The sequence below is a fragment of the Anarhichas minor genome, unplaced genomic scaffold (genome assembly GCF_050575085.1).
Source record: "Anarhichas minor isolate MPS153535 unplaced genomic scaffold, ASM5057508v1 ptg000007l, whole genome shotgun sequence".
NCBI classification, from domain to species: domain Eukaryota; kingdom Metazoa; phylum Chordata; class Actinopteri; order Perciformes; family Anarhichadidae; genus Anarhichas; species Anarhichas minor.
In genome coordinates, this window is record NW_027466453.1 from 3,874,345 (window position 1) to 3,902,178 (window position 27,834).

The following is a 27,834-nucleotide window of genomic DNA, read 5'->3' on the forward strand; positions in this document are numbered from 1 at the left end:
TAAGAGCAGAACGTTGCTGATTTAAACCAACTTGTTTCTTGTTCAACATATGTTTATTTTATTTAATGCTGACAGACAGGTATTGTTTCGGACACACATGGCGGCATCATGGAGAAGGAAATCTTGTTTTCGGACCCGAGACCCCACTCAAGAGGTTCGAGTCGCGCGCCGTCAGATTGCCCCGCCCACGCCGACCGCGCTCATTCGTCGAACAAACCTCTCTAATGTCGTCAATGTATTTGAAGTTAAGCTGAAAAGTTTCGGGGTGCTGGAGTGCAACGGAACTAAAGCGGATGGGAAATTCACACAAAAACGAGCTTGTAGTGCTTTTGTTTTGCATTTCTAAACCTTTTTTCCCCTCCCCGGTTTCTTAAACATCCCGTCAGCACAAGCTTACACTACGAACAGGTGAAGTGTTTAAAGACTGTTTGCTGATGGTTACGGGACCGAACGTGCCAGTTGTCGAGGTCAAACTTAGAAGTGCGAGAAAAGTACAACGGTCCGTTGGCATTTTGGCGTTACTTGCCAAAATGCACTGAGGTCTGACAAGCGTCGAGCTTTGGTCAGGGGTAGGCGTGCGCTCCCCACTCTCAACTCCTTAACCCTTAAGCAAGGCACTAAACCCTCTCACCTCCGCGCAGAGCTGCTCGGAGGCCACCGGTGGGGAAACGTGAAGCAGTGGAAAGAAAGAACGTGGAGGAAGGCGTGGATCTGTAACGATATTTAAATGCTGTGGTGCTACATTCGGTCTGTCCAACATGGCGGTTAGTCTTTTACCGTGCTCACTGGCAAACGCTCTTTAAACACTTTTTTTGTTGTTGTTTTCAACACGGGGCACGAGTGACGGGCGGACGTGGTGGGTAACCACTGTGACAGTCAGCTACAGCTAGCGCAGGTCGGAAAGGCTTCGTGAAGGCAAAAGCAGCACGTTAACTAATGAGGACAAGTCATAACAAGGCAAGGTGAGCGCTTCCTGTGTTCAGATTTTTCAAAATAAAGTGACCTGACTTGGTGATAAAACAGCAACTGCACAGCTCACATTTGGTTGGACATAAGAGATGAGACTGTAATAAAAAATACTTCAGAAGTGAAAAATACCCAAAGTGAGTTGCTTATGGCTGATTTTGATTCCTCTAAAAAAAAAAAAAATGCTCTCGAAGCCCCTTTGCTTCCCGTCCGACAGGACTACATTGTAAATATACTGCATGTGTTGGACTAATACTTGGTGTTTTAAAGGAAAACATCAACCTTTGTACTACTCGCTCCCCCTTGTCTAACTCAAACATACATATATCATGATATCAGTACATCATTCAGACTGTTGTGGGTGTTTTATGAGTCCAGGTCCTAAAACCAGGAAATGAGTCAGCGTTTTTGCACTTCCTGGTTCCCTCGTCTCTAAATCAGTGTTTAAAAAAAAAAAAAATGGTGTTTGTTGTTTTGTGGCAAACACAAATTGAAGAGATTATAACGTTTTGTTCTAAGATGTAAAATACGTCAGTAAACCACTATTTCGTGAATTTTGAGGCTTTTACGTGTTAAAAAATTTGGTTGCCGACAAGTGACTAAATAAGACGTGTAGTTCGTTTATAGCCTAGCGTTAGCTTATCACTTCTGCCGATTGCATTCACGCTTCAAAAACCATAAAAGTGGTGTTGATTTGTGAAGATCATCTTGCTGAACAGACTGTGCAAGATCATAAACATGTTTTCTGCAATATCCAAAATGTAACGAAAGATTCCCATTGGCTGTCTGTGGAGGGAACCAGTGCGATGCTAACTTCCTGGTTGGACTACAAAAAATGCATCATCCCAACAGGACTCACAACACAACATTACAAACAGAAAAATGACCTTTGTCAGTTGGTTGACGTTTCTCATGTTCCTGTTTGCGACTAAATAATTCCCCAACAGGTCATGAGTCGAGCACTACACGAGCTTATTTGCTCCCACGTGTCACTGAAAATCTAACACTGATTATTTCCTGGAGGTCAGAGGTGAACGTCGGGAGCTGGTACAGATTCAGACGCTAGTAAACAGGGACCGGTAACTGGTCAGCACAAAACAAGTCTTGAGAGCAAATACCTCACTTCAAAAGGCATGTCTGTACAACACAAAACTGTCAGTGTGACGGACTTCTGTGAACAACCATTAACAATTTGGAAGTGCAACATTAGTTTTGAATTTTCTTTCGTGACGAACAGTAAAACTTTCACAAATGTGTGGGGGGATATTTGTGAACGTTTTTCTGTGTTTGCAGGATGACAAACAAACAAAATATTTATTTTAATATTTTATAATATCAGCAAGACTACAGAGTCTACAGCCACACTAGTGGCTCTATCGAGGCGGTGCTTTGAGGCTCAACGCTAATGTCAACGTGCTAACATGCTCACAGTAACAATGTTAACATGCCGATGTTTAGCAGGTGTAACATTTACCTTGGTGTGTTAGCATGCTAACGTTTGCTAATCTGCACTAAATACAATGTTGATAGGAATGTTTTGCTTGTAAACCAAAGTACTTGACAAATTGAAAGTTTGACCAGAAGATGGTGCCAGAGGAAAATAATTCATCCTAACTTCATTCTCTAGAAACCATGAAAAACAATTTGGTTTGCATTCATTATTGACGAGAACCTAAATAGCCTAATCAAGTTATCGGATTCAATGTTTTCAATCAATGCAACCTAATCAGAGCTTGCCAGCAAGCTGTATTATCTCGATGAAGACGTACACAAACTCATAATAATCACCACGGTGAACGAGCAGCAAAATGCGGCATTTGTCCGTTTAAAACACTGTCTTACCATTTTGCCATCCACATGCAAATATGAGCCTCATATTTGGAATAGCAAAAAAGTCATCACCAACTACTGGCTAGTAGTCAAATTAGAAAAGTTAAATATATATAATCACATCGGATAAACAGAGACTTAATAAATGTCTTAATTTGCTATTTCCACGGACAAATTAAGACAATTCAGCGTTAGCTAATTTGAAAACCCATCTCTGCTGGAATACATTTTGCGACCCAAAGAAAAGAAATTGACAAGCAATACCGTTCCTGTGTGTCTTCGACTTTTTGCAACTTATTTGATTTGTTTGGGGAAAAAAAAAAAAAAATCAATAAAACAAATTGTTATGCAGCTGAACCTGAACCTCCAGTGGTCCTTGGGTTCCGGAAAGAATGATCTGACCTTTAACGACCACAGCAACACATATTTGGACTATGTCAGGCATATATCACTAAGTTAATTCATAATACTGGCACTGGGACCCTCTACTCTTCGCGTAATACAAGAGATGTGGAGTGTGTTTACATGCACACAGGTTTCTGAAAAACACTGAAGATCTAGTTTAACAAACATTTCTTAGAGGCGAAACCATCCTCATAAGTTTGCATAACAAGGCTTAATAAGCTGATTAGAAAAGACCAATACTGATCAAAACATCAATAAAAAATACAAATGGCAACGACTTAGTAGGCTACATCAGCATATATGGAAAGTTACAGGATTTAAGAAATCAGAAAGACTGAGTAGCTAACTTAGATAACTAGCGCTTACAGCCTGACTGATACTGGCCTATATGGAAGCAAAGAAAGGCCAAAATTATTATGAATTTCATAAGCAGCTGAAAAGATCATTTTGAAATCTAAATACCACTGAATGTGTAGCACTGAAATATTATATAAAAATATAAAACCATCTGACTGGTCTGCATCAAATATTCTCAAAACTCAAATAAAATTGAGTTAAAAAAAATCTTGTTATATAAAGTTGGTTACATCCAGATGAAAAATCAGTGGAGCCTAAATGAATCCATCAGACCTCTGGCCTATCAGGTTACGTCCTGTCAATCACATGATCCCAGACAGGAACGTTCAGATAAGGACGGGAAACACTGGGATTGTTTTGGGAATTCGTAAACCCAAACTCTTTCTTTGTTTTGTTTTTAAAATAATTGTAATACTTGGAGAATTGAGACCACATGGAGTCAGACAGATGGATTTTTAAGTAAAACAAGAAACTGCTATAAATTCAGTAGTATTTAAATTTCAATTGCTTTAAAAAATAAAATTATTCATTAATCATTATGGCCTTTCTTTGCTTCCGTAATAGCCAATATTATTGGTTCATTTGAACTGAAGAGAAGATGGTTCAGAAAGGCCAAAAATATGTTTGAGGTCATTTGGAAACAGAGTTACTGTTAAATAGTTTGTCCATAAGTGAGCACGAACTTCTACTGTTAAATGTTCAGTACATGTCTTACATATTCGTCAATAAGCAAATTTAAGCATCCTTGTTTGTTTAGTTATATATGTATAAAATACTGTCTGATATATTGTGAACAGATTTTTTTTAACTCTCTAATATCCTCTCAAAAGTCCGGTATCGCTCGGAAGGTTTTGGCACTCTGGCTACACCCACTCGTGTTTACCTCAACTGAAGAGATTATTTGTAGAGCAGTTTCGCCTCCAGGAAATGTTTCAACAACGGATAAAGTGCACCTCAGGAGATCCTGCTGTTCATAGCCGCCGTGAACTGAATATTCAGTTTCATGAAGCTATGAGGTGAGTGCAACTGGAAGCTGTACGCAAAACAGCCTCACAACACCAATATATTCAAAATAGCATATTCATTTTTTAGTTTTGTTTTTAAATCCTGATTTCTGAAAACCCGGCACCAACTCAAGAATTTAGTACGTGACTGTCGTAAGTGAACAGAATGTTGGTGTGCATGTAAACCCACAGATACTGTAGTAAACACCATTAGAAGCTCTAGAAGCACACGTTGGACTATTCACACCCTGTTTGCCATCGATGTTGATAGAAAAAGAGATGAATCGGACTGAACCGTTTCCTCGTCGTTTCGGCTCATCGCACCGCCGTACTCTCGTTTTCTTCATTGCTTTAAGCCATTTTAAACACTTTTAAATACATGTATAGAATATATACAAACACTTTTGCCACCACAGTTCAGACCTGAAGAGCACGCCTCTACCGGATTCCTTTCCACGGCGTGCAGAGCTAGAAAAGAGAAGGCCAGGGCGGGCAGTTTTTGTCACTAATCAGAGATTTGTCGGCCATCTTTTTTTGTAGTTTTTATTACTTAACTATCAGCAGGTGGTGGCTATTTCCTTTCAAAGTTGTTGTTGTTGCGTGTTACTGCCGAGGCTCCACTTCAGAGTCTGACTTTTAAAAATGCGGTGGCCATTTCTCCGTGTTCGTTTTTTGGACTGGTGTGATCAACGCCACGCGACAGAAAACACGTTTGTCCTCCTCGTGAGAATCCAGTCCGGTCCCCCACAAAAGACATGAAAAGGGAACGGTTTCGGCAACCGTTCAGTTTAGAAGTAGCACAGCAACAATGACCTCTGTCCGTTCTTGCTGCGTTGCGTTCTGCGCGTGTGCCCCGTGTCACTCTATAAAAGCACTTTGTGACGAGCCTGTTCAATAAAAGCGCTTTTGTAAAATGAATTTTGAATCCGGTGGTTTTACTTGAAGAGAGGAGAAGCGGATCGTCCAATACGTTGAATGTGGTTTCCCGCGTTGATTGCCGAGCCAGGGGTTGCCGGGGAAGACACACGAGGAGGATTCTGGGTATCACAGAGGGAGCGTTCAGGGATTGGCTGACGGGAGCGCTGAGCCGCCGGCAGATGTCAGATGAGAGGTTGCTTCTTCCCTCCTCGTCCTCTCTTTTATAAGTGTCATCCCTGTTAGTCCCCCCCCCCCCCCCCCCCTCCCCCACCCCGCTACCTGTCCGTGCAGCAAATGGTTGATTGGAATAAAATGACAGCCCGGGTCAGAATGAAGGCAGAGCTCCTCCTCTTCCGGTCACAGACGGGAGGGAGGATGTAGCAGCAGTCTAGGAGGGGCTGGGGGTCTTCAGGGCATCCACTTTGGTCTCCAAGTCGCTAATCTGTGAAAAACAACAACATAGTGGAGGACAAGGCTCTGATCAGACAGAGGTGATGCTGCTGCTGCTTCTTCTTTTATTATTGCTGCTGGCCAATCACCGAATGAGTGCTAACGTTAGCTTAAAACAAAACCATGAACCCAAAAATGTAATGCCTTCGCCCAAAGCTGTCACCGGTGTGGAGGCATAAAAACACCAACGATGGTGGCTGCTTCTCCGCTTGGAGTTGAATTTAACAATCAATAGCATTGACTCTAAGGATAGGCTCTTTGGTTACTTTAATAAAAGCTGGATAAGCGATGCAACCGAATCAATAAAAAGGAGTGGATTGGGGCCTTATACTTGTAGAAATGGAAATATAAACAGAGTGTTTTCTGAGGGAGGAGCTGACACAGGTGACTCTTTATCAAACCTTTTCCTGCAAGTTGTCCGCCTCCTCTTTGTGTGTTGCCTCGGTCTCTTCTTGTGCCCGACGCTGAGCCGTCTCCTTCTTCAGGTACTCGATCTCCCTACCACACACACACACACACACACACACACACACACACACACACACACACACACACACACACACACACACACACACATTAAAGCTTTGGGTTCTTTTACTCCTCCTCTCAAACCTTGAATGCGTCTCTGCTTCCTTACTTCTGCTGGTACTCTTTAATCAGTCTCTTGGCTTTGCTGTATTTCCTCTCTAGGGTTTGGTACTGAGCCTGCGTTTCCTTCAGGTGTTCGTCCACCGCCTGAAGACACAAAACCACACACACACCGTCAGTAAGTAAATATTAATAAAAACGTTTTTGAATATATAAATTATAACACATTAGTCATTTGAGCTGTCAAATCTTGTGCACCCCTTTAAAGTAAGTTCCTCTGGTGTCTTGCGAGGACAGAAATGTGTCAAAACTGCCATAAAAATAAATCTTAATATTATTTTAAATTTTCACTAACCTCAATCCTGATCATAACTACCAAATACTCTTTAGAATTTTAACCCTTTAATTGCAAGTTTGTTTGCATAATACCACTGTTGTGTTTTATGAAAAAACAACAAAAAAAAAACACAGAAATTGAATTATTTCCGTGTACTAAATGCTGTGTGTGTGTGTGTCAATTATTTTCTGTATACTATGCTAGGAGGAATTTTTATTTCTATTGTTTTCACAGTCTGGGATATGTCAATGATAAGCAGCAACATACATCAAACACAGCAGTGCTCCATAATACCTCCGATATAAAACCAGAAAAACAGCATGTATATGTCCCATAGGGCAAACATGAAAAATGGCTCAATCTGGTGAAAAATAGTGAAAACTATCATTTAGAAGGCATGGGTTTAGATTGAAAGCCTGATATAATAGAATGCACGGTTTTATCAACGATTTCTACCGTCTGTTTTTTTGGCTACACAGGTTATTTATTTATTTATTAGAGGAGCTGTAGTTGAACTTTCAAAATGATATATATATATATAAAAAAAAGAAGCCAAAAAAAGTGTGTTCTAAAATATCCCAAGTGATGCACGAGGCTTAAATGAAAACATATATTTCATCCGTTCATGACTGATGGCTTCCTCCTTGCTTCTCGTGTTCGTTCTCTCTTGAATTACCTTACACAGCGACTGTGCCTCCATCCAGTAGCCCTCCAGCTTCTCCATCCTCTCTTTACTGTCCCGGATGTTTTGCTCCAACTGAGCGCGCTCCATCCGCCAACGCAACTTATCCTGCTCCGAATGAGCCAACTGGAGGTAAAGGAGGTGGGAATGTGGGAGGAGGAGGTGGTGCGTGGGTTAAGTCAGTTAAGGTACTGGTGTTGTTATGCTAGATATGCTGGATGTTGCACTGCATTTCATTTCTGCATGCTGAGAAGAGACTGAAAATTCTCACCTTCCTCTTCAGCAGCTGGATCTCCGCCTGGGTTACTGCATGTTTGATCTGGAGCTAGAGACAGAGAGTAAAAACAAACTCAAAAGCAAATTGGAGAACAGATAAACTATGAGTGAAATGAAGCAATTTCAAATTCAGCATCCAAACGATCAAAGTCACGCGTACCTCCTTGAATTTGTGGGCTAGCTTCTCGGGGTCCAGCTCCACAGGAGACAGCGTGTCCTGGTTCTCGGCCAGGTCGAAAACCTCAATGGAGTTCGGAAACACCGGACTCATCTCCTCCTCCTCGTCCGTCGCGTATTCACCTGTCTGCAGGTCGCCAGAAGAGAGACGGGGAACGATGAAAAGAAAAACAATACGTTCGTCAATGCGCTCACTTGTTTTGTTGCCAAACGTTGGACGAGAAGATTGATACCACTCGGCTAATATGAAGCTAACGCTATCAGCTGGTTAGCTAAGCTTAAAATTTTTTTTATAAATAGGAAATGTAAATGGGAAGTTGTGGTTTTATACGGGGTTAAAGCTGCTTAATGAGCTTTAGAGGTGCTGGTAGGCACTTTTAGTTACCTTTGGAAAGAGACTGTACAGACACGAAAGCGATGTTGAGAAAGCTAACAAGCATTTCCCAAAATGTAAAAAAACTATTTCTTTAAAATGTTACCTGCAGATCACAGTGAACCCAAACAGTCCAAACTCCCACTTCCATTCCTTTCGCTCCTCAGAAGTTTCTGTATAATTTCATTTGGAGGAGTATGTGTCATAAAAATAGGGTATAGATAGCAACTGGAGCCTTTTTAAATTACAAATTAAGTGAGAGAATGAATTCCCTGCTCGTGAATGTCTTCCACTAAAGAGTTCCACATCGTCTTCTTCTCCTCCTCTGCATTGCAAAGTAAATTTGCTTCACAATCAATGTTTTGACGTAGTGACCTCACTGCATCTCCAGCTCTGGTTCCACTTCTCTATTCTGACACAAAGACGAGCTGACTGACTTTTTATCACGAGGCCTCGAACCGGAGTGCGTTGCCGCTGTCTACATTGATGTCCTCTCTCTCTGTGGCTGTCGAGTCAGATTTGCGGTAATTTCTACCTCGCCGCATTACGGTCTGGCGTCAAGTGTGCGGTTCTAGCGAGACATCGCTTTCATTTTAATTCAGTGTGTTTATCAAAAGCTTGATGAAAAGAAAGTAGAATCAGGCCCAAAATGTGCAGTAAGTGTGTAACCGTAGAATATGAACTCCTCTTTTTAAGTCATTATAAACCGCTACATTTCGTGACGTTGACAGCATCAGTTACGCCCCCGGTGATGAGCGATGACGGGAAATTTTCAATCATGAGTTTGATTGCACTGGACAACCTATTTCCCCGTCTAGTCACGCTGTAATTACAAGGACAGTTTACATTCAGCCCCATTCGACCCCGGTGTTACGGATGAATGTGACTGGTGTAATTAAACACATTGGGTTCATTGTGATTTGTTCTTGTTGTCCTACTGAAGTGTCCACACCTCTCTGACCACAAGGTGGAGAAGCTGGACTGAGTTTGAAAAGTGCCGGCCACGTGGTGGCACACAGACCGACATTTTGTCACTGTCACTGTCACTGTCACACACACACACACACACACACACACACACACACACACACACACACTTCTCCCCTCTTCACCTCACTCTTGATTGCCTGCAGCTAACGAAAGGCTCGTAAGCTAACGAAGCAGCGTTAGCCGCAGATGTTCCGAGTTAACGAACGCGGCTCCATAAATGTACTCGCTCGGTCTGAGCGCGTTACCTCCTCGTCGTCGTCCATGTACTGTTTGTATCTCTGCTCCATCATCTCCCGCTGCCACTTCTCTTGCTCCAGAGTCTGCTGGATCAGCTGAGCCACCTCGCTCTGCTCGCCCGGCTTCTCCCGACCAATCATGAACCTGGGAGAAAAAGAAAAGAAAAAATAATCAAAATCCCACCCGTCAAGTTCACGATCTCACGATGATTAATATGAGAAATTCAAACACACGGCAATTGCAAAAGCCAAAAACGTTATTTCACCTGCGCAAACCACGCACAAATGCATAGAACATAAAATGGAACAAAAAAAATCACATCATTCCAACTGCAAAAAAACATCCAGCACAAACCTGAGAATTTTAGCATGTACCAACCAAAGCACCTAAAAAATATGCAATTTATATCACAAATCTGCAAAATCCCCCAAAATAAACAGCAAAACAAGAATCAGCACCCGCTGTAAACAAAGTGTGTGTGTGTGTGTGCAGGACAGACAGAGACAGAGAGTGTGTGTCAGACCTGACGGTGCCGGTGGTGTTGCGGAGGACGGAGGCCGCGAGGCTCTGAGTGACGCCGACCAGGCTGGTCCCATCAACCTCCACTATGAGGTCGTTCACCTCGATCCTGCACACGGACACAAGGAAGCACATGGGTGTGTGTGGAGGCTCATCATCTTTTGGTAGATTGGTAGAGAGTGCACTTGAGGCGAAATACTTAAAGTTTTCTTTTTTTAAATGTCAAATCTCCACCACGGATGTAGAAACAGGAAAAAACATCGTAGAAGAAGAATGGAAACCTGTCAATTCATGTATGTGTGCATGATGCAAATATGGGTAGTGCTTTTAATATTATTATTAGTATTCAGTGAGTTTTCATTTTATGTTATGCATTCCATATATTCGATTTCATTATCTTATTTTTCCTGTTTTGTTCCATGTCTATTTCCTTTCAACACCTTTGTGCTGCATTTCTTGTATGAAAGATGTATTATTATTATTATGCGATTGAAACATGTGGATTTAATAACTGTGGAGATTTATGAAAGCAAAATCAATGTCATGGAGGCTTGTGGCTTTGACGTTACGTAACTTTTTGAGTCTCTGTTGTTTGGGCAGCTGATGACAGCTCAGAATAATAAAGATATCTAACCGTCTGCTGTAACGGGCCGATATGCTGCTGAAAGGTTCTGTTACTCCAATGGGATTTGATGAGTACTATGATCAGTTTTCAACATGTGCAGTTTTCTTGCTCATAAAAAGAACACGTTACATTGCTATACACGTGGGGCTGCACGTGAGGTGCAACTGCAGACATGTTTACTTCAGGCCTACATCTGGGTTTTTCTGTTCATAATGCAATCCTGTCATGTTTCATGTCATGTTTAAGAAAACAAAAATAAAGCTGAACCTTGAAATCTTGAAAAATTTCTAAAAATAGTCCCCAAGAAATGCGCTATTTATGCTGTTTGAGTAACGTTCTTTTTTTTCATTTGTTGACAAGGATGCATAAAGGACGGGTGGGACGGGGTACCTGCCGTCTTTCTGTGCAGCTCCTCCGTCGGTGACCGTCTTCACAAAGATCCCCAGTTTCTCCAGACCCATATCAGCTCCTGCACCCATACCTATGATACTGATACCCAGACCCTCGCCGTCTGGAGACACACACACACACACACACACACACACAATGTAAATATAACCGAAACACTGACTTGTATCTTTATAGATGTAACTGCTGGCATTAGAGAGAAGATTGTTTATTCCTACATAGTGCGTCTATGATGGATCAGTATTAAACTGAGACAACAGTTTCACAACAGTTCAAGGTTACTCACAGTCACTTTAACATATTCATCCTCACTCAATGCTTTAAAACTAACACATAAGTCAGGAGCTGTCACGAATGGTTGCTGGTTCCAATCCATTACCTTCAGAATTACTGCTAATTAGGCTAATCCACGCTAAGTGTAATCCCATAAGGGGATAATGGCGCTGTTAGCAGACAGTGAACGTCCACTACCAGCGCTCCTGTTGGCTGTGTGCATGTGTGTAGTTACATAAGAGGCGTGACTGGGTGACTCTCAGTGGTTGTAAAGAGGTGTGTGTGTGTGTGTGGGTACCTTTCTCCAGCTCTACAGGAAACAGGTCCAGCTTCTCCACTCGTTTCTCCAGCTCGTACTCGGCTGAGGCCGCCATGGGGTCAACGTCGTCGTTACGCCGATCGTAGTCTTCGTTGGAGTAGGTGGTGAACACCTACAGGGGGGAGGGGTGAAAAGGTGAAAGGTCAGAGGGTGGGGGGGCTTCAGGGCTCTTTATCATTTACTGCAGTCCACTTCTGATGCTGGTATATACTTAACGTTATAATCAAGCTCTTGTGCGCTCCGGACGGCCACGCCCCAACTGGCCCCTTTACTAGTGTAATGTAATGATGATTGTGTCCCAAACACAAACAGCTATTCCACAACACATATGTAATTAATAAAAACAAGTATCATATCCATCATCATCATCAGTTGAGTGATAACTCTATGTGGGTTTGCAGCTACTCCTTTCACTTTAAACATTCATTAAATATAATCATGTGATATAAAAAAATGGACTAGTGCAGCTTTATTTTCTTTCTTTCTATTCTACAGCCATGGGATTATTGCAGGAGGTATTGTAGTAGGTCTTGTTGCACTTTTTTGTTTTACTTTGAGAATGAATATCTAGGTGCCTGATCAATGCAGTCTCTGCTCATTATGTATGTATACTTTGAAATCTCCTTTATTTATCCTTGAAACAGAGTCACACACACTGATGTTGTGCATCATTAGCATACATGTCCCACAGTGCTCCGGGACCAACACTGTGTATGTTGTCTTGATTGGACCACAGGAAGTCTCCATCTGATTCGAGTCCACTGCACCTTTGAGAGAGCGGGCAACAACATTCTTCCTCTGGCCTGTCTGTCTGTAAACCAGTGACTCACGCTGCCCTTAAAGAAGCTAATGCAGGAAACATGCAGGAAATAAAAACTCAAATCACAGAATGTGTGAAAAGCCTCCCACTTTTTCCCACCTCCATTCCCATCCTTTCTTCCTCTCTATCACGCCCCTCCCCCCCTCTCTAGAAGGTCAGCAGCATCTGTCTCCCTGGTGACCATCTCCGCCATCATGTGGCTTGGTTTCCGCGGCAACCGCAGGCTTGCCCAGTGTGAGTTTGATACTGACCTGTTCTCTCTCTCTCTCTCTCTCTCTCCGTCTCTATCTCTCTGTCTCTATTTCTCTCTGTCTGTCTGTCTCTCTCTGTCTCTCTCTCCCCATGCTGTCTGGTAGATATACTAATATGTGTGAGACGACATTCAGAGAGAGAGAGAGACTTTTTGTGTATGATGTACTTGTTACAGTATTATTTACATTCCCCCGAATGTAGAGGACTGAGGCACACACACACACACACACACTCTCTGACACAAACGGGGTCAGAGGGCGGGATTGTTAAACTGTTTCCTGTAGTCACGTTTCCTTCCTGCTGAGTAACTTTAAAGCTCTGTTAATGTGTGTGTGTGTGTGTACACACACTCTCTACTCTGCCACAGAAACACCAACACAAGAGCACACAATGAAATCACAGACAACAGGTGGAACAACAACTAGTGGACGACTAGTGAAGTCATACCGATATGTAAAATCAAGGGAGTGTCAGCTGTGACAGCTCAATCACTCCTTCAGAGATCAATAGAGAGTTTACAGTCAGCATCAGGGCTATCAGTGCCAGATCCATACATTCAGTTAGAAACATTGCTCTGAACTTTGGCTCGGTAATGGTTAAGAGAAACGGTGTCACCCGTGCCAAAGGTAACATCTTTAAATCAACCTAAAAGGAATTCAATTTCCAATCAAATAAAACAGAGACAAGCAGCTGTTCACATGAAGGTTTTAACCTTTCACTGCAACAATAATACACTTTTAGTTTGGCGGTGTGGCTCCACTCATGTGATGCTCGAAAGCTAGTTAGCATAGAAAGGATCAAAAATACCTCCAAAATACCACATTAAGACACAGAGGCCTTGGTTTTCAGTAATTGGATGGCAATTAAAAAAGAGTCTCACTAAAATGAAATGTCTACTTTGTCCCAAACATCATCACAGATGATAACAACTGGGCTCATTGGATCCACAGGAAGCTCAGCTTTCCAATCGTAACCAATTCATGCAACTCCAACGCTGTTTAGGGACCCCAGTGTGCAGAAATATTTAAATAACACATTTAAACTGCACGGGATTATCATGAAGTGGGCGCGTCTGTAAAGGGGAGACTTGTGGGTATCCATAGAACCCATTTTCATTCACATATCCTGAGGTGAGAGGTCATGGGACCACTCCAAAAATGTAGCTGAATTTCGGATTGAACAATGGATTCATTAGGTCGTCAAGTTTCATGTGATAACACTATCTACAGCCTCTGAGAGACAGTGGCCGATTGATAATTAACTTTCAGTCACTTGGTGAATCCATTAATCAATGCTGCACTTAAACAGTGAGGCCAGTGTTCAGACTGGGCTTCACGTGTTCTCCAAAGGCACTTTACAGCATAAATAGCAGACTATTTATTGATAGGAATATCGCGGAGAGCATAAAGGGCATAAAGGACCAGTCATGGTCAGTTATGCATCATCACAGGGTCGCTCAGGGTCAGTACATCCTGACTGGACCCAAATACAGGGCATAATAAATGTCAAACCTCCGCATAATCTGACCAATCACAAGCCACCTTCTAACCACACTGGATAAAAGCAGAGCCTCAGCGTCGTCCCGCAGACAGCAGGGTGAACCTCCAACACAAGGCCGTGCTGTCTCTTTGCTCCTGTGGTTCTTAGATTGTTGCCCTTAAAGGCAATATATGGTTGAACCGTATATGGTTCCGTAGAGTACAGTAGCGGAGCATATTCGTACACCTGCCAGTCGGACTCTACATACAACAGCACATGTCGTCAGTGTTTTGTAATAACTCTCACTGCCAGAAAGGGTAGACAAAGGTCTTTTAAAAATATTATTTCATCTGAAGAGTGAAATAAACCAACCTGCCTGTCTATCAGTTAGATAGCTAATAACTAGCAGTTAGCTGGTTAGCTATCTTGCTATCGCCAGATTGGTGGTGCTTGATTTACTTTATCTTTTTATCTTTATCTTTTTTTTAATATCGTATGGTTAAACCTTTGTGTTCCCCCGATTGGCAGTGAGAGTAATAACAAAAACACTGTGGAGGAGTGGCTTATCTCCATGGAAACCGTTGTCAACGAAGCCATTTATCTCATCAACCATGGAAGAAAATAACCTCTATATCTGCTTAGTACGTGTTGTGGAAGTCCCAGATATTCGGGGAAACTAAACGCCTTCATGTCTGGGTCATAACATTATCCGGAGGAGCTCCGTGGATTTTATCAAGCTGTATTCACTGTGTGCAAGCCACACGTCGGCTGTTTTTTTCACCGTGATTTAATTGCAATAAACGGACAGAAAGGGATGCCCAAATAACTACATAATGTTTCAGATTTGTATAAAAAGTCTGAATTCATGTTTTGTTCATTCTCTCTGCAAGACGACAAGCAAATCACTTTTAAAATACTTTGTTTTCTCAATGGAGCTCAGATCGATCGGTGCTATTCTATGCTGTACCATATGGTTTACACACACACATTTATACACATAGCTTGGTCCGGTCTCTACTAATATCAGGTATCATAGAGCTCTGGGTGAACACAGACGGCTACTATATTATTTTCCTCCATAGCGGCAGGACGTCAGTGATGACAGGAGAATCTCCACGCTGACAGGCTTTTGTGACAAACAATTTCTCGCGCGAGTTAAAACATTTTCAACCCACGCGAATGGGGTAAATTTCTATGCAAAAATTTGCGTTTACTCACGTCCATTCACGTCTTTGCATTGACTCTGTGAGAGCCGCTGATCAGTGCTAAAGTCTCAAGTGTCATGCTAACATATAATTTGTGTAATGTCAACAGAAAAATAACTGCCGACTACTTTGTTAATCAATCAAGTCATTTCTCAGACAAAAAAGCGAAAGAGTCTTTTAGTTCCCATTCTCAAATGTGACAATTTGCTGCTTTACTTTGTCGTACTCTGATAATAAACTCAACAACTTTGGGGTTTTGAACTTTAGCCTCGGGGCTGAAGGAAATTGTGCTGGGCATTTTTCATAGAGCAGGTGAAGAGAGGCCAAAACGCCTCCAAACATTCCTGTCACGACAGATCCCCAAAAACACTCCTTCTCTTCTCGTTTAAGGATTTCAGTCAGGATCTGGTGCATCCTTAAACTCCGCCAAAAACAAAGGATGACTTAATTAGCTATTCAGCTCACATCAACACACCCACACACCCACACACACACACACACCTGGTGTCATTTCTTCCACACAAAGCTCCACTTTGTGGTTCTTATCAATCAGCTTCCCCTGCCTTTGTGTGTGTGTGTGTGTGTGTGTGTGTGTGTGCGTACACGTGCGTTTTCAAGGAAAACAAACACACCCAGCTACATTCCAACAGCTTTTTGCAGGTGCACAGAGGTAGCCTTGTAAAGGCCTCGGCACAGTCCAGTATGTGTGAGTAAACGTGAGATGCTGGACAACCCAGCTACTTAAACCGGTTCTCTACAGGCTGTGACTGATCATCGATTACTCTTTACCAATATGTTGTGCTGTAAGCTTTTTAAAAAGGGTTGAAATCACACGGCATTTCTGTTGGAAGATCAAATGTGGGGGACGTTTAATTATTTTTTTATACAAAATGACGTGCTGCGGGGGCAGGCTGGAGACTTGCTGGGTGCCGGTGAAGGTTTGTGCTCTCAGGATGTCAACAACCAGTTCTGAAATTGTGTAACAGCGGCCAACGTGCCCAGGCAGGGAGTCTCAGCTCACTGGCTCAGTTACCTGCAGTAGAACACTGCCAGACAAGTTACAGCCATCATGTCACTTCCTCTCTCATTCTCCTTTCACATCACATTCTGTCACGTTGAATCCGTCATGGATGCTTTTAGCACGTTAACCCATCCATCCACCATTAAAATATGGATTTGCGTAGTGTGACAGTTACAATAGTCTGTTTATATTCTGTGATTCTCACATCGCTGTCAAATACAATGCTCTGCGAAAATACCACAATAAATATTATTGCAACTCCAATCCAGGTGTGTGTATTTCATATCCCTGCCGTACTGCCAGTCCCACGGGTAGGAAGTGGTTTGTCTCCTGTGTAGCATGGTTTAGAGGCTGTAGTGGTCCAAGTTGCTTAATAGATGAATATGAAAATAAAATTGTGTAAACATCTGTCAAGGCTCAATAGTCAAAAAAAGAATTCAGCACCAGTTATTCTTTCATGTTTTATAAATGATACACTGTTATACTTAAGTCTCATTTTTAATTTGTTGTCATTCATAAATAGTCTGTATTAGTAAAATATTTAGAATGGCGGGCTTCTGTGCTCTTGCTTGCATACATTTAAAAAATAAAAAATGCCAACATTACTTTGTTAATGCTAACGTTACTTTTTTAATGCTTAAGTTATTGTTTTATGCTGACATTACTTTTCTTAATGCTGCCATTATTCTTTTTAAATGCCCATAAATAAGGTATTGATGTCCTGGATCTCATTGCAGTCTTACTTTTGCCTAAGTGAGCGTAGCTATATGTTAGCAGTGACCGTACCCTATCAAGAGATGAGACAGAGGTGGAGAGGCAGGCAGCTAAAAGATGTGAGCCAGAGCAAAGCTAGTTTCAAAGCCAGCAAACAACTGAATCATTATGACTGAAATGGTTAGCAACCGATTGTTATGCTTCATCTTCAATAAATACATTGTCTCTGTATGTTTTGTTGAAGATCAAATTACGACAACTGATTTAATGGGTGTGACAGCGATTAGAAACCACATGACTGGGACAGTAGTGATGCTTTGTGTGCGTTTCACGATACTGAACAAAAAGGTTTTCTGAATGAGACAACAGGTAGTTGCACATCAGTGGCAGACGCTGGTTTGGCACGATTCGCTAGGCAGCTAACGCTAGCAGTTACCTTGGTAGTAAACAACGCCGCCTCGGGCCACGGGTCCACTTTCAGCTGCACTGTGGCTAAAGAGGTCAGTGGTTAAATGTTTTAAGGTCCTGTTCCTCCTCATGATCTTCTGCTGCCTGCATAAGTGGACATTGATCAATATTACGAACCCAGGACAGTTGGTATCTTTTAATTACATAATAACACTGGAGAAAAGGGAAGCTGAATAGGTTTAGTGAGGATGTGTGTGTGCGCTGCTATCTACCATACCATAGGAAGCTAAAAGACAAGAGATTGAGAGAGGAAGGAAATGATTGAAAAGACGCACTGACTTCCTTCTCCTTTAACATCACACACACACACACACACACACGGGTTGATTTCACCACAGTATTTCCTGCTGACTCTAGCTCAAACTGCGTGTGTGTGTTCATTTGAACACCTCTTGATTTAACACAAGCGTTTTTCTGGACTCGAGTGCTCGTTTCTCCTCCAACCCACCAAACCTGAGCTCTGTGCATTGTGAAACATGCCTCAACGCGTCATAGTGAAGTCACCTTGTTGACACCACACTTCCTCAGTGAGAGAGATAACTGAATACCATAGGATGCAACATGATAATGTACGATGTAACAGAAGAGATAAGAACAGGAAATGAGAAGCCTTGCTATTGAAATGCAGGGTGTTTAGGCAGAATTGGATGTCGACGTAGTTCCCTGAAGATTGCTATTTCCTGTTCCCGAACTAAAGCCCAGTATTTCATAGTCTGTCACAATTAAACCTGCATTCATTGATTTGACTTGGCAGCACTGAAACAAGCTGTAAACAACAGGTGAGTTGGTTGATGTGCTGGTAATATTCATCATCCTCAGAGGATGAATCTGAATCTGAAAATGTATGGTGACACCTTTACACATATCAACCATGAAAACATACAAGTTCATGCTCCCCAGAGGATGTCAGACCATTTACATTACTAAGTATCCGACAAAACCTCACTCACCTTGATTGGCCCAGTGCTGAATTGAATCTTCCTATTTGGTGGCGCGGGTTCCTCTTCCTCAGGTAGACCCGCGATCTCGGAGCAGCTGGTCTCCGGCTGATATGGTTCCTCATCTTCCTCATCCTCCTCGTCATCGTCGTCGTCTAGCTGGCTGCCCCCAGAGTCCTCCTCCCCATGCCCGCTGTATGCGCTGATATCCACCAGGTCGCCCTCCGAGTAATCCTCCTTCCTCGAGCCATCCTCATCGTTATCCTCCTCCTCTTCCCTCCTCTCAGAGTCCCCTCCTCTCTCATCCTCCTCCGAGGAGGGAGAGGAACCTGGACGCTCTTTTTCACCATTTTCCAGCGAGGCATGGACGTCCGCCTGCACCAGCCGGGCTCCGGCCTCAGAACACCCGGTGGAGCCGTCTTGCTCATCAGCCTGCGGCTCTTGCTCTTGGGCAGGCACTGTACTTGAGCCCCTGGCTTTAGTCGCTGTTGGCTGGGCCTCCGACTCTGGCTTGACTTCCGAAGAAGAGGAGGACGATGAGGAGTAGGAGGAATTGGGGAGCTGGTCTCCTGACTGTCCGAACCCTTCCTGCTCCTCGCTGGCCATAGCTTCTCCTATGCTCCTCTCTAGAGTCTCTTCTGGTTGTTCTGCTTCCTGGGTGCTCACACCGCTTGCTGCCATCTCCTCGCGGTCCTTCTTACCTGGAGGGAGCACCTTCCCCTAAGAGAGAGAGAATCATATAATTCACTTTTTCCTCCAACAAGCTTCCTTTACTTCTACCACAGTTTCTAATTTCTTGCATTTTTATTTTTTAAAGTTAAGCAGTCTTCTCACCTTCCTTCCGGTAGCCTCTGTTCTGGCTGGAGGTTTGGGCTTTGGTGCTAGGGCAGGGCCTGACCGACGTTGGGGGAGATGGAGATTGTTTTGCGGTTCGGTCTTCTCGAACACGGCACTGAGCTGGCTCACGGTGGGGCTGACGGCGTCACCGGGCCCGACTGAAGCTGCGGCAGCGGTAAGAGTCGCGGGAGCCGGAAGAGGAGCGGGAGCCGGAGTAGGGACAGGAGCCGGAAGAGGAGCGGGAGCTGGAGGGTCGTCCAGTCGGTCCAAAGCCTCAGTGGAGCCGTTAAAGCGAGCCACGACATCTAGACGGCTGTCCTGGAAGCCCGATGCCCGCTCTTTCTTCAGCAAGATCCGGTTGGTGGCGGCTTGCTTCTCCTGGAGGAGACAACAGTCAGTCATGGTCTTGAACCAGAATAAGTACGAACAAGTAAGTAACACGAATACCCTTCCTACCTGTTGAGTCCGCTGCTCGAAGATCCTCCTGGTCTCCTGGAGTTTGGAGAAGCCCCCACCCTCTCCGCCTGGTTTAGAGTCAAAGCGGTTGACCCTCTCTGAGACCGTGGCCCCCAGCTTGAGCAGGGCACTGTGGTCGACGTTCTCGTTAAGGCTGGACGCCCTCGGTAGGGACAGTTTCACCGCCTGCTCTACTACACCTGCCAGTGACAAGAAAGTTAATTGGGAAGGTTGTTAGGAGCAAAAAGGGAAAAGTAAGAGAGGTTTGTTTAAGAAAACATTCCAGTTTCACAGCACTTAGGTCGCATTGGATTTCGGGGTAGTGATATTGCTGTCTTCCCAGATCTCAGCAGTTACTTTGGTGAGCACAATTGTATCATAACTAATTGCCAAAAATACATGAAAATGAAAGTTTGAAAGAAAGGATACAAACAAGATTTAAATTTGTATTGTTTCTTCTTTTTTTTGCGTAAAATTGAGGTTTGACTCTTTCCTAAGTAAATAAAATAATTTTAATTTACATGTTTTTGTCTCTCCCTGTCTTTATACTGACGTTGAAAAAGCTCAAATGATAACTGAACAATCTAATTATGGGTTAATTGAAGAGGTTTTAAACAACAAAAGCATACAATACTCTTCAGCTTTTTGTTGGGTTTGACCTGATAAAACCGCTCAGGTTAATTCATTATTACCTAAATAAAAGTGGTCCTCAGTGGGGCTTTTATCTGCTGTCCATTCATTGCACAATGTTGTCTTTAAAATACTCCTAATAATAACTTTTCTTATCTGCTACTCTTTTACTGAAATGACATTGAAAAATGTTGCAGAGTTAGTCAGCTGTAGCTAGCTAACTTTAGCTACTTAAGATAACGTTAGCTAGCTGCTGTCACCGGCTGACTGAGGCTAAAGCTAACAGGTCCTCACCAGTTGATGATCAATGTAGAAGACATGGAAGTAAACGAAGCAGCATTGTTCTTGTATTGCGGTGAGGAGCTGGTTAGTTCTGGTAGCATAAATGTAATGTTGGAAACGCATAACCTTGTAACTCCCAAAAAAACATCTACATAGCTAATGATGCGCTAACTTTTAGCCTTAGAAGTGGTTACAAAGCAGGTAGCAAGCTAGTTAGCTAGACATGCTAACATTTGCAGCTTACATTCGAGCAGATACACGCCGTTTAATTAATTCCGAACCCGTTTTTTAAAAGGCTAAAAGATACTAAATATTGTTCTTTTTACAGCCACTTACACACTGCTTCAACATGTGGAATAAACCAAAGCGGGACAGGCCTGCCTTGCCTCATAACAATAGCTAAGCTATTTAGTCAATTGGATTGTCTGTTCAGTGTCAGGGGTTAGTGAACGGTCAATTCCATCCATAGCTCCACCCACCTCCAGCCTGACAGGTCTAATCAGCCATAGTAATTAAACTCCTGTGTGGGTGAGTAGGGCCTTCAGATTAGAGTTATAATGTAAGTAGTGGGTAACAAAATGGTAACATATTAATGAAAATAACCATTCATCATCATTGACTTCTCCTCACACTGTACATTCTAAAGGCTTTGACAAAAATATAAAATATAACAATGGAGGTGAATTACCAATCATATTGGGTCCGTCCTCCTCGTCGCCAGGAGACTGCATCTGCATGAACATGTTCTTGATGCGGTGAACATTTGACCCGTATTTCCGGCCCCTCCCGGTCGGGCGGGGCAAAGGAGCGGGTTTGGAGGCGGGGCCGGCGCCTCCGTTCGCGGCATTGTTGAGGTGGTCGGTGGCCTTCTTGAGCGCTGCCAGCCCCGCCTCGTAGGCGTTGCGGTGGGGCGAGGGACTCCGCAGGTTTGAGCTCCCGCTCCCCCCGCTGCTGCTGCTGCTGCTGCCAGCGGAGGTCCCGTTGCCCCCCGTGGCCGTCGGGGGTTCGGTCTTCATCATGTTTGGTAAATCAGATGCCCACCGGTGAACAGCAGGTCAGCAGGGACGAGGACCACAGCATCCTGGAGCTGTTTGACATTCACCTCCTGAAGCACACGGAGAGACAGATCGATGGTAACCAATCAATCATAACAGAGTCCCAAGATGAGTAACCACAACCCAAAAGCATGGTCTCTGAACTTTTTCCTTAGTCTGACAAGCAAACCAACAAACACAAAGTATTCTATTCTTGATGATATGAAACAAAAAAATGAATACAAATAAACATCAACATTTTTCACGATGAAGATATTCAATCTATAATATAAAAGACATAAAACAGAGAATCAGCAAATCCTCACATTAAAAAAGCTAGAACCAGTGAATGTTGGGCATTTTTGCTTGATGGAAACATTTTTAATCAATTTATTTTCCATCAATCGACTAATCAAATGAATTATTCACGTTAGAACATTATCCGCATTCAAAATGACATTCAACTTTGATATGACTGCAGTTTGTCTCTGAGCTGTTTTTGAACTATCACTTTTAAAACTGAAACTGAAAAGAGATTTGAACCAGGAACCTCGTGGTTCTCGGTCAGCACCTCAAACCGGTGGGCCACCTAAAAGGGCCACTCCACCAATTTGACACACAAAGGTCAGTTTACTTGACATGAGGAGTAGTACTTAGCAGCACATTTATAATATTAGGCCTGTCCTCCAAAGAAATTCTTATCCGACTTACACTCATAAATAAATAAGTCATTCTGCATGAAAAAGAGCAAAAAATGACTTATTGACTAAAATAAATTGTAGTCGACTAAGACAAAAACAACGGATTAGTCGATTGAGAGATGGTTTTGTGGCTCTGGAATAACTTTCTCAACACCATCATCAGGGTTATCTTGGATTTTGGCTGGAGACTTCAATGGGAAACCTGCACTCCAGCCCGAACAAAAGATAAAGATCCCATTGTGTGGCACTCCAGGAAATGTAAAATGCCGTATCTCTGCGTCTGCTGCTTCAATTTTGATCATTTTCATTTTGTAAGTGCCCCCAACTTGGAGCCAACTCGCCTAAGTGCCCCTTTAAGTTTTTCATCAATAATCGAGCATCAGCGGAAAATGTGTTGCCAATGATGACATCGCTGTGTATTTCATAACACCCACATGGCTCTCCGGGAGCTGTCAAAATAATCCAATTAAAATGCTGACGCACTGTGACCTCGCCTCACGTGTCGCGTGTGTGTCTCCAATGCTGCCGCTCCGAACGCCAAGTCAGCGCATGAATACAGAGCCCCCCCCCCCCCCACTGAACTCACTGAGACCAAATATCGGCAGGTTGTAATGAAAATGTGACCACAAAGTTTGTGACTGCAACAAATGTAATCTTTGTATGTAGAGGTCTCAAGAACAATTTTTATTTCATCATGATAATTTGATAATGTAATTTTGTGACTAGCTTACAACACTCAAGAAAGCAAACTCAGCAGAAAGGACTTTAAAGGAATAATTCAACATTTTGAGAAATAAGCTAATTCGCCTTTTTGCCATAGAGTTAGATGGGATACCACTCTGTCACTGTAACAGTACTGTAAATAGGAAGATACAGCCGGCAACTGGTTAGCTTAGCTTAACAAAAATGTGAATACAAGGAAACAGTTAGTCTGGTTCTGTAAGGGAAGAAGGTGAAGCAGATTTGAACCAGATTATATTTGGTTGACTGCATAAACGCGGTGTTTATGTCAACGCAAGTCGATTAACACGCCTATTTGGAAATTATCTCTGTTTAGTGTATTTCATCGATGTTTCTGACTGCAAGTAACAGCGTATTGGGTTTGTTTTTCAGGAGCATACCTAGTAATTCGGGGGGCCAAGGCAAATGCCGTCTTGCTTTACTTTTTACCCTTTCTATGACTGGGAATGTTGGTATTGGCAGTGGTAGTAGAACTACTCAAAACGTATTTTATGAAATCAAACTATTAATTGCGAAACGATAAATACGGTTCTCAAGAAAGCTGTAAGCAGCAACACCGCTGGCAAAAGTATTCGGCCCCTTTCTGAACAAGCTTGTTATAAACGGCCGCTGCACTACTAATAACACAATGATCTAGCTGTTTGCCACTTTATGAAACATAAATGGGTTTTGCAACTCAGGCGATTACTTAATCGAATGTGGACTGAGCCAGAGGTGCATCTCTTTTTTTTCTTCTTTCCAGCAGACTCAGACTGTGGGCTTTGTGTGAAGATTCACAGCTGAGGTGTGAGGTTTCTGATACGAACATTGTCACAATGATACAGCGTGTTCTTCTTTTGATTCGACGCTCCTCAATAAGTGTACAACAAACACAATCTGAAGTCGTCTGGTCGTGTACAGTCATGCCTTGTACTTTGTGTCTGAACAAGCCAAAATACTGGAGTCGAATTTTCCACCCCGGTTAGACCAAAGAGACCCAAATGAGGGTGCCCTGCAACAGCCTCGTGTGATGTCACCACTAATTGATGGTGTGTTGAGTTGTTCCTCATCAAGGCATAATAAAGAGTTTCGCCCCGAACAAGCCGGTACATAACAGTAAAAACTTTCCATTGGCTTTTCAGATCTGTGGTTGTTAGGATGAAAAGCCAGTGCAGCAGGGAGCACGTTTTGCACCATTTGACATATATGTAGGACTGCAAGTATTTTCCTCATTAATTAATCTGGCAATTATTTTCTCAATTAATTATTGATTCATCATTCAGTCTATAAAAGGGCAGAAAATAGTGAAAAAAGACTAAGAGTCCACAGCCATGCTGGCCGCTCTGTGAGGCTGTCCTTTAGCACAGCAGTGCTGTGAGCTAAATGTTAGCATGTGCTTAATGACAATGCTAATATTAGTTGGCAAATTCTCACAATGTATAAGCTGAAACTATAAAATATTTCCCCTTTTTACTTGAAATCCATAATTTATCAAAATAGTTGACGATCAGTTTTCTGCCGTTCTACTTCACATTTCAGCTTCACTTTGAATGCCTCCTAAGAACTAATCTTAAGGGTTAGGGTTTAAAAAAATATGCGTTAACATGCATCCGAACTGGAAGTGGATTAAAAAACATGTTGGTTCATGTTGCTGTTTGTGTGGTAGCTTGCATCCTTTCCCATGGCAACGCTGTTGTTACAGATTGTTGGGTCAGACTTACATAAGATGAAATAAAGCGCTGTTGAAAACAATGCGTTCTGGGGAATGAAGGAAAGATCCGTTTATGTCCCTGCCTGGGCCCACACTGACTCCAGATTAAACAGCTGACCACGATGGGAATGAAACACACACACACACACACACACACACACACACACACACACACAGTAGGTCTTGTGACACTGTCTTGCCAAATAGTAGATTCTCACACACTGATCATGTGAACTTATAAGCGAGCAAATCCAATGTAAAGCGAAGAACCTTTTCAGACGCCTCTAGAAACACACACACACACACACACACACACACACACACACACACAACACACACACACACACACACACACACACAGCTAATAGTAGTCCTGGCCTTTTTTTCCTGTCGTTGTTGAGACCAATCTGGTGGCTCCTGGTCTCATCGACAAATACTTATAACATAAATAAACCCGAAATGCACAACACAGACAAACACATAATCTGTCTCCATCTGACCAGATTTCATTTTACACTCCACCCCCCCTTTCCAGGAACGACTTCATCTGCCTCCTGCTACCCCTAATCCTTTGCGGTTCAGGGGTTTGCTTCCTGTCATTTGTTCTGGGTCCTCACTCCTTACTGCGCTTTGGTTGTCCTCTTTAGAAAGACAATGTCGAGCATCTTGGTGCCGTCAATAAGGACACCTGAGGACACGGTGTGGAGTTCACGTTTCTTTTTATAAAAACCTGAGTTTAGACAAGGCGTTTTACAATTTGCTTCTCCTTCACCCGTTCACACACACACCGATGGTGGCGGAACTGCCACGCAAGGTTGCAAGTTGCTCCTTGACAATCGGGAACAACTCTTGGGTTTTGTTGTCTTGCACCAAGGACACTTTGACGTGGGGACAGAAGTAGCCAGGGATTGAACCGCCAACCTTGCGATTAAAAGGACGAGCAAATGTAAATTAAAATTTGTAAAAAACAGACGTTGGTCCTTTAAAGGATGTTGTGCTCCTCCATTCTATTTTGTAACCAGATTCAAATGTAGTGCATCTATCGAGAAAGATACCTTCCTCCTCCTCCTACGAATGTTATACACACACACACACACACACTGTCTCAGTCGGGTCAACACAATCTAAAATAAAACCATCGCAGCCCATCCACTGCCTGCCTGCACCAATAATCCTCAGCATATGGAGGTAAATGACTATTGATTTGTAATCTATTGGTGGGAGAACAGCCCCTCCTTTCACTAAATACAAGCTCTACACACACACACACACACACACACACACACACACACACACACAGCCTAGCCGTGTGTTTGACGTGTGTAACATGTTTGGGGTGGTTCGTCTGGCAACAATGACCTTCATCACATACTGTAGGACTGGAGCTCTGTGCAGCACGTCCGTGGTCGTGTGTGTGCGCGCACGACGGTCAACGCGGTCCCGACTGAAACGGACACTCGCAGCCTTCTGCTGTAGATGCTTCTGCGCTGACATCAAAATGTGCTTGCCCCGTTCAGACACGAGTAATAATGAGTCCTTAAGTCTCCGTGCCCGCCACAACGTCTCCCGTTTATGTCCGTGTGCGTCACGCGCACTGTTCAACAGAAGCCACATTATAGCGACGACAATGACACCCGTCTGTTCGCCCCACAATCCCTGCATCTGTCGAGGAGGAGACTCCCGGGCCTGGCCTGGTGCGACAACGGTTTCTGGCAGACACACACACACGCACACACACACACACACACACGCACACAGTGCGTGCTGCTGCTGCTGGCTAGAGAGAGGCTTTGTTGGCATACTCACACGACATATGCTGCTAGCGCCGAACTTCCATCGAAAAACGTAAAGTCTTCATTGTGCCGTTGCTTTCGTAGCGCTAAATGTACCGTAACCAACTACATGTTACAGCTCCTGCGTATTATTACTCCTCGTTAATTCGGCGTGTAGGTAATACAACGAGCAACGTTTACTTTACGGTTTACGGTTAAAAACTAGTATTTGTTCTTCGCGTGTCGTCCCACTACCCCCCCCCCCCCCTTCCGTCAAAATACACCTTATCAGAAGGCGACGCGCTGCGCTCGCGCATCAAGATTCGATTCTAACTTGAATTAAACAGGGTTTGATACGTCACTCGCGCGCCCGAAATTGCCAGAAGACGTCTGGGTAGCCAACTAATTCTTAGTTCGCATCCTTTAGAGGTGTTCACTTTCAACATGTAAGCACGAGAGTTTAAAACAGCAAGATTTTTAAGGGAGTTCGGCGCGACGTTCTTTCTGGGAAAGAGACGAACGAGGCGCGCGCATTCCGGATGTGTTTTCTTCCCCCCCCCCTTTTTTTCCTGCTGCGAGTTATCACGCCGATTAAATGCAGCACATACCGACAATTACATTGAGCAGTTATACGGTTGTGTCTGCGTTATAACGTGTGACACGCGGCCGGTTTAGGACCCGGAGGCGGACGGACGACGGGCCCTTGCTGGGTGTCTCGTCTGTCTGCTGCTCTGCGTCGCTTCCTTCCTGCAGCCTCTCGTCTTTCACAGACGAACGGCACATTTTTTATTTTATTTATTTTTTACCGCAGGTTAAACCGCGCTAAAGCCACGCGCCGCCATCCATACCTCGTATTCCAGTTAGTCAGAAGCAGCAGCCCCGGTGCCCGTTAGGATCCGTAGGGGAGACAGTCCATTGTCCTGCTGCAGGCTGCTGCTGCTGCTGATTCCTCCTGCGAGAGAACAGACTGAGTGCCAGCCTCCCTTCTGCTCCTCCCCCTCCCTCCTCCTCCCATCATTTTCCTCCCTCTCTCTCTCTCTCCTCTGCTACTCTTTTGCGT

General features: G+C 43.4%; 1 protein-coding gene across 2 annotated transcripts; it reads right to left on the bottom strand.

The window, feature by feature from the left end:
* Positions 1-27,834, bottom strand: ppp1r9ba (protein phosphatase 1, regulatory subunit 9Ba). Of its 2 annotated transcripts, none has more exons than XM_076083053.1 (15): positions 27,623-27,834; positions 21,525-21,941; positions 19,925-20,124; positions 19,466-19,846; positions 18,644-19,351; positions 11,714-11,846; positions 11,125-11,245; positions 10,114-10,218; positions 9,599-9,734; positions 7,974-8,117; positions 7,809-7,862; positions 7,532-7,663; positions 6,568-6,665; positions 6,332-6,428; positions 1-5,922 (listed from the first exon to the last, which is right to left on the bottom strand). In XM_076083053.1, the coding sequence occupies exons 2-15, from the start codon at positions 21,853-21,855 to the stop codon at positions 5,869-5,871; spliced, it is 2,694 nt and encodes an 897-aa protein (XP_075939168.1). In that variant the 5' UTR covers positions 21,856-21,941; positions 27,623-27,834; the 3' UTR covers positions 1-5,868. The 2 variants fall into 2 exon arrangements, with proteins under 2 accessions (XP_075939168.1, XP_075939170.1); XM_076083055.1 differs by lacking the exon at positions 27,623-27,834 and adding an exon at positions 26,809-27,000.

Coding starts and splice junctions, on each gene's coding strand:
- ppp1r9ba (XM_076083053.1), bottom strand. CDS start 21,855: ATGATGAAGACCGAACCCCCGACGGCCACGGGGGGCAACGGGACCTCC. Junction 7,863..7,973: donor TAGCCCACAAATTCAAGGAG/GTACGCGTGACT, acceptor CTCTGTCTCTAG/CTCCAGATCAAACATGCAGT. Junction 7,664..7,808: donor TCCAGCTGCTGAAGAGGAAG/GTGAGAATTTTC, acceptor CTTTACCTCCAG/TTGGCTCATTCGGAGCAGGA.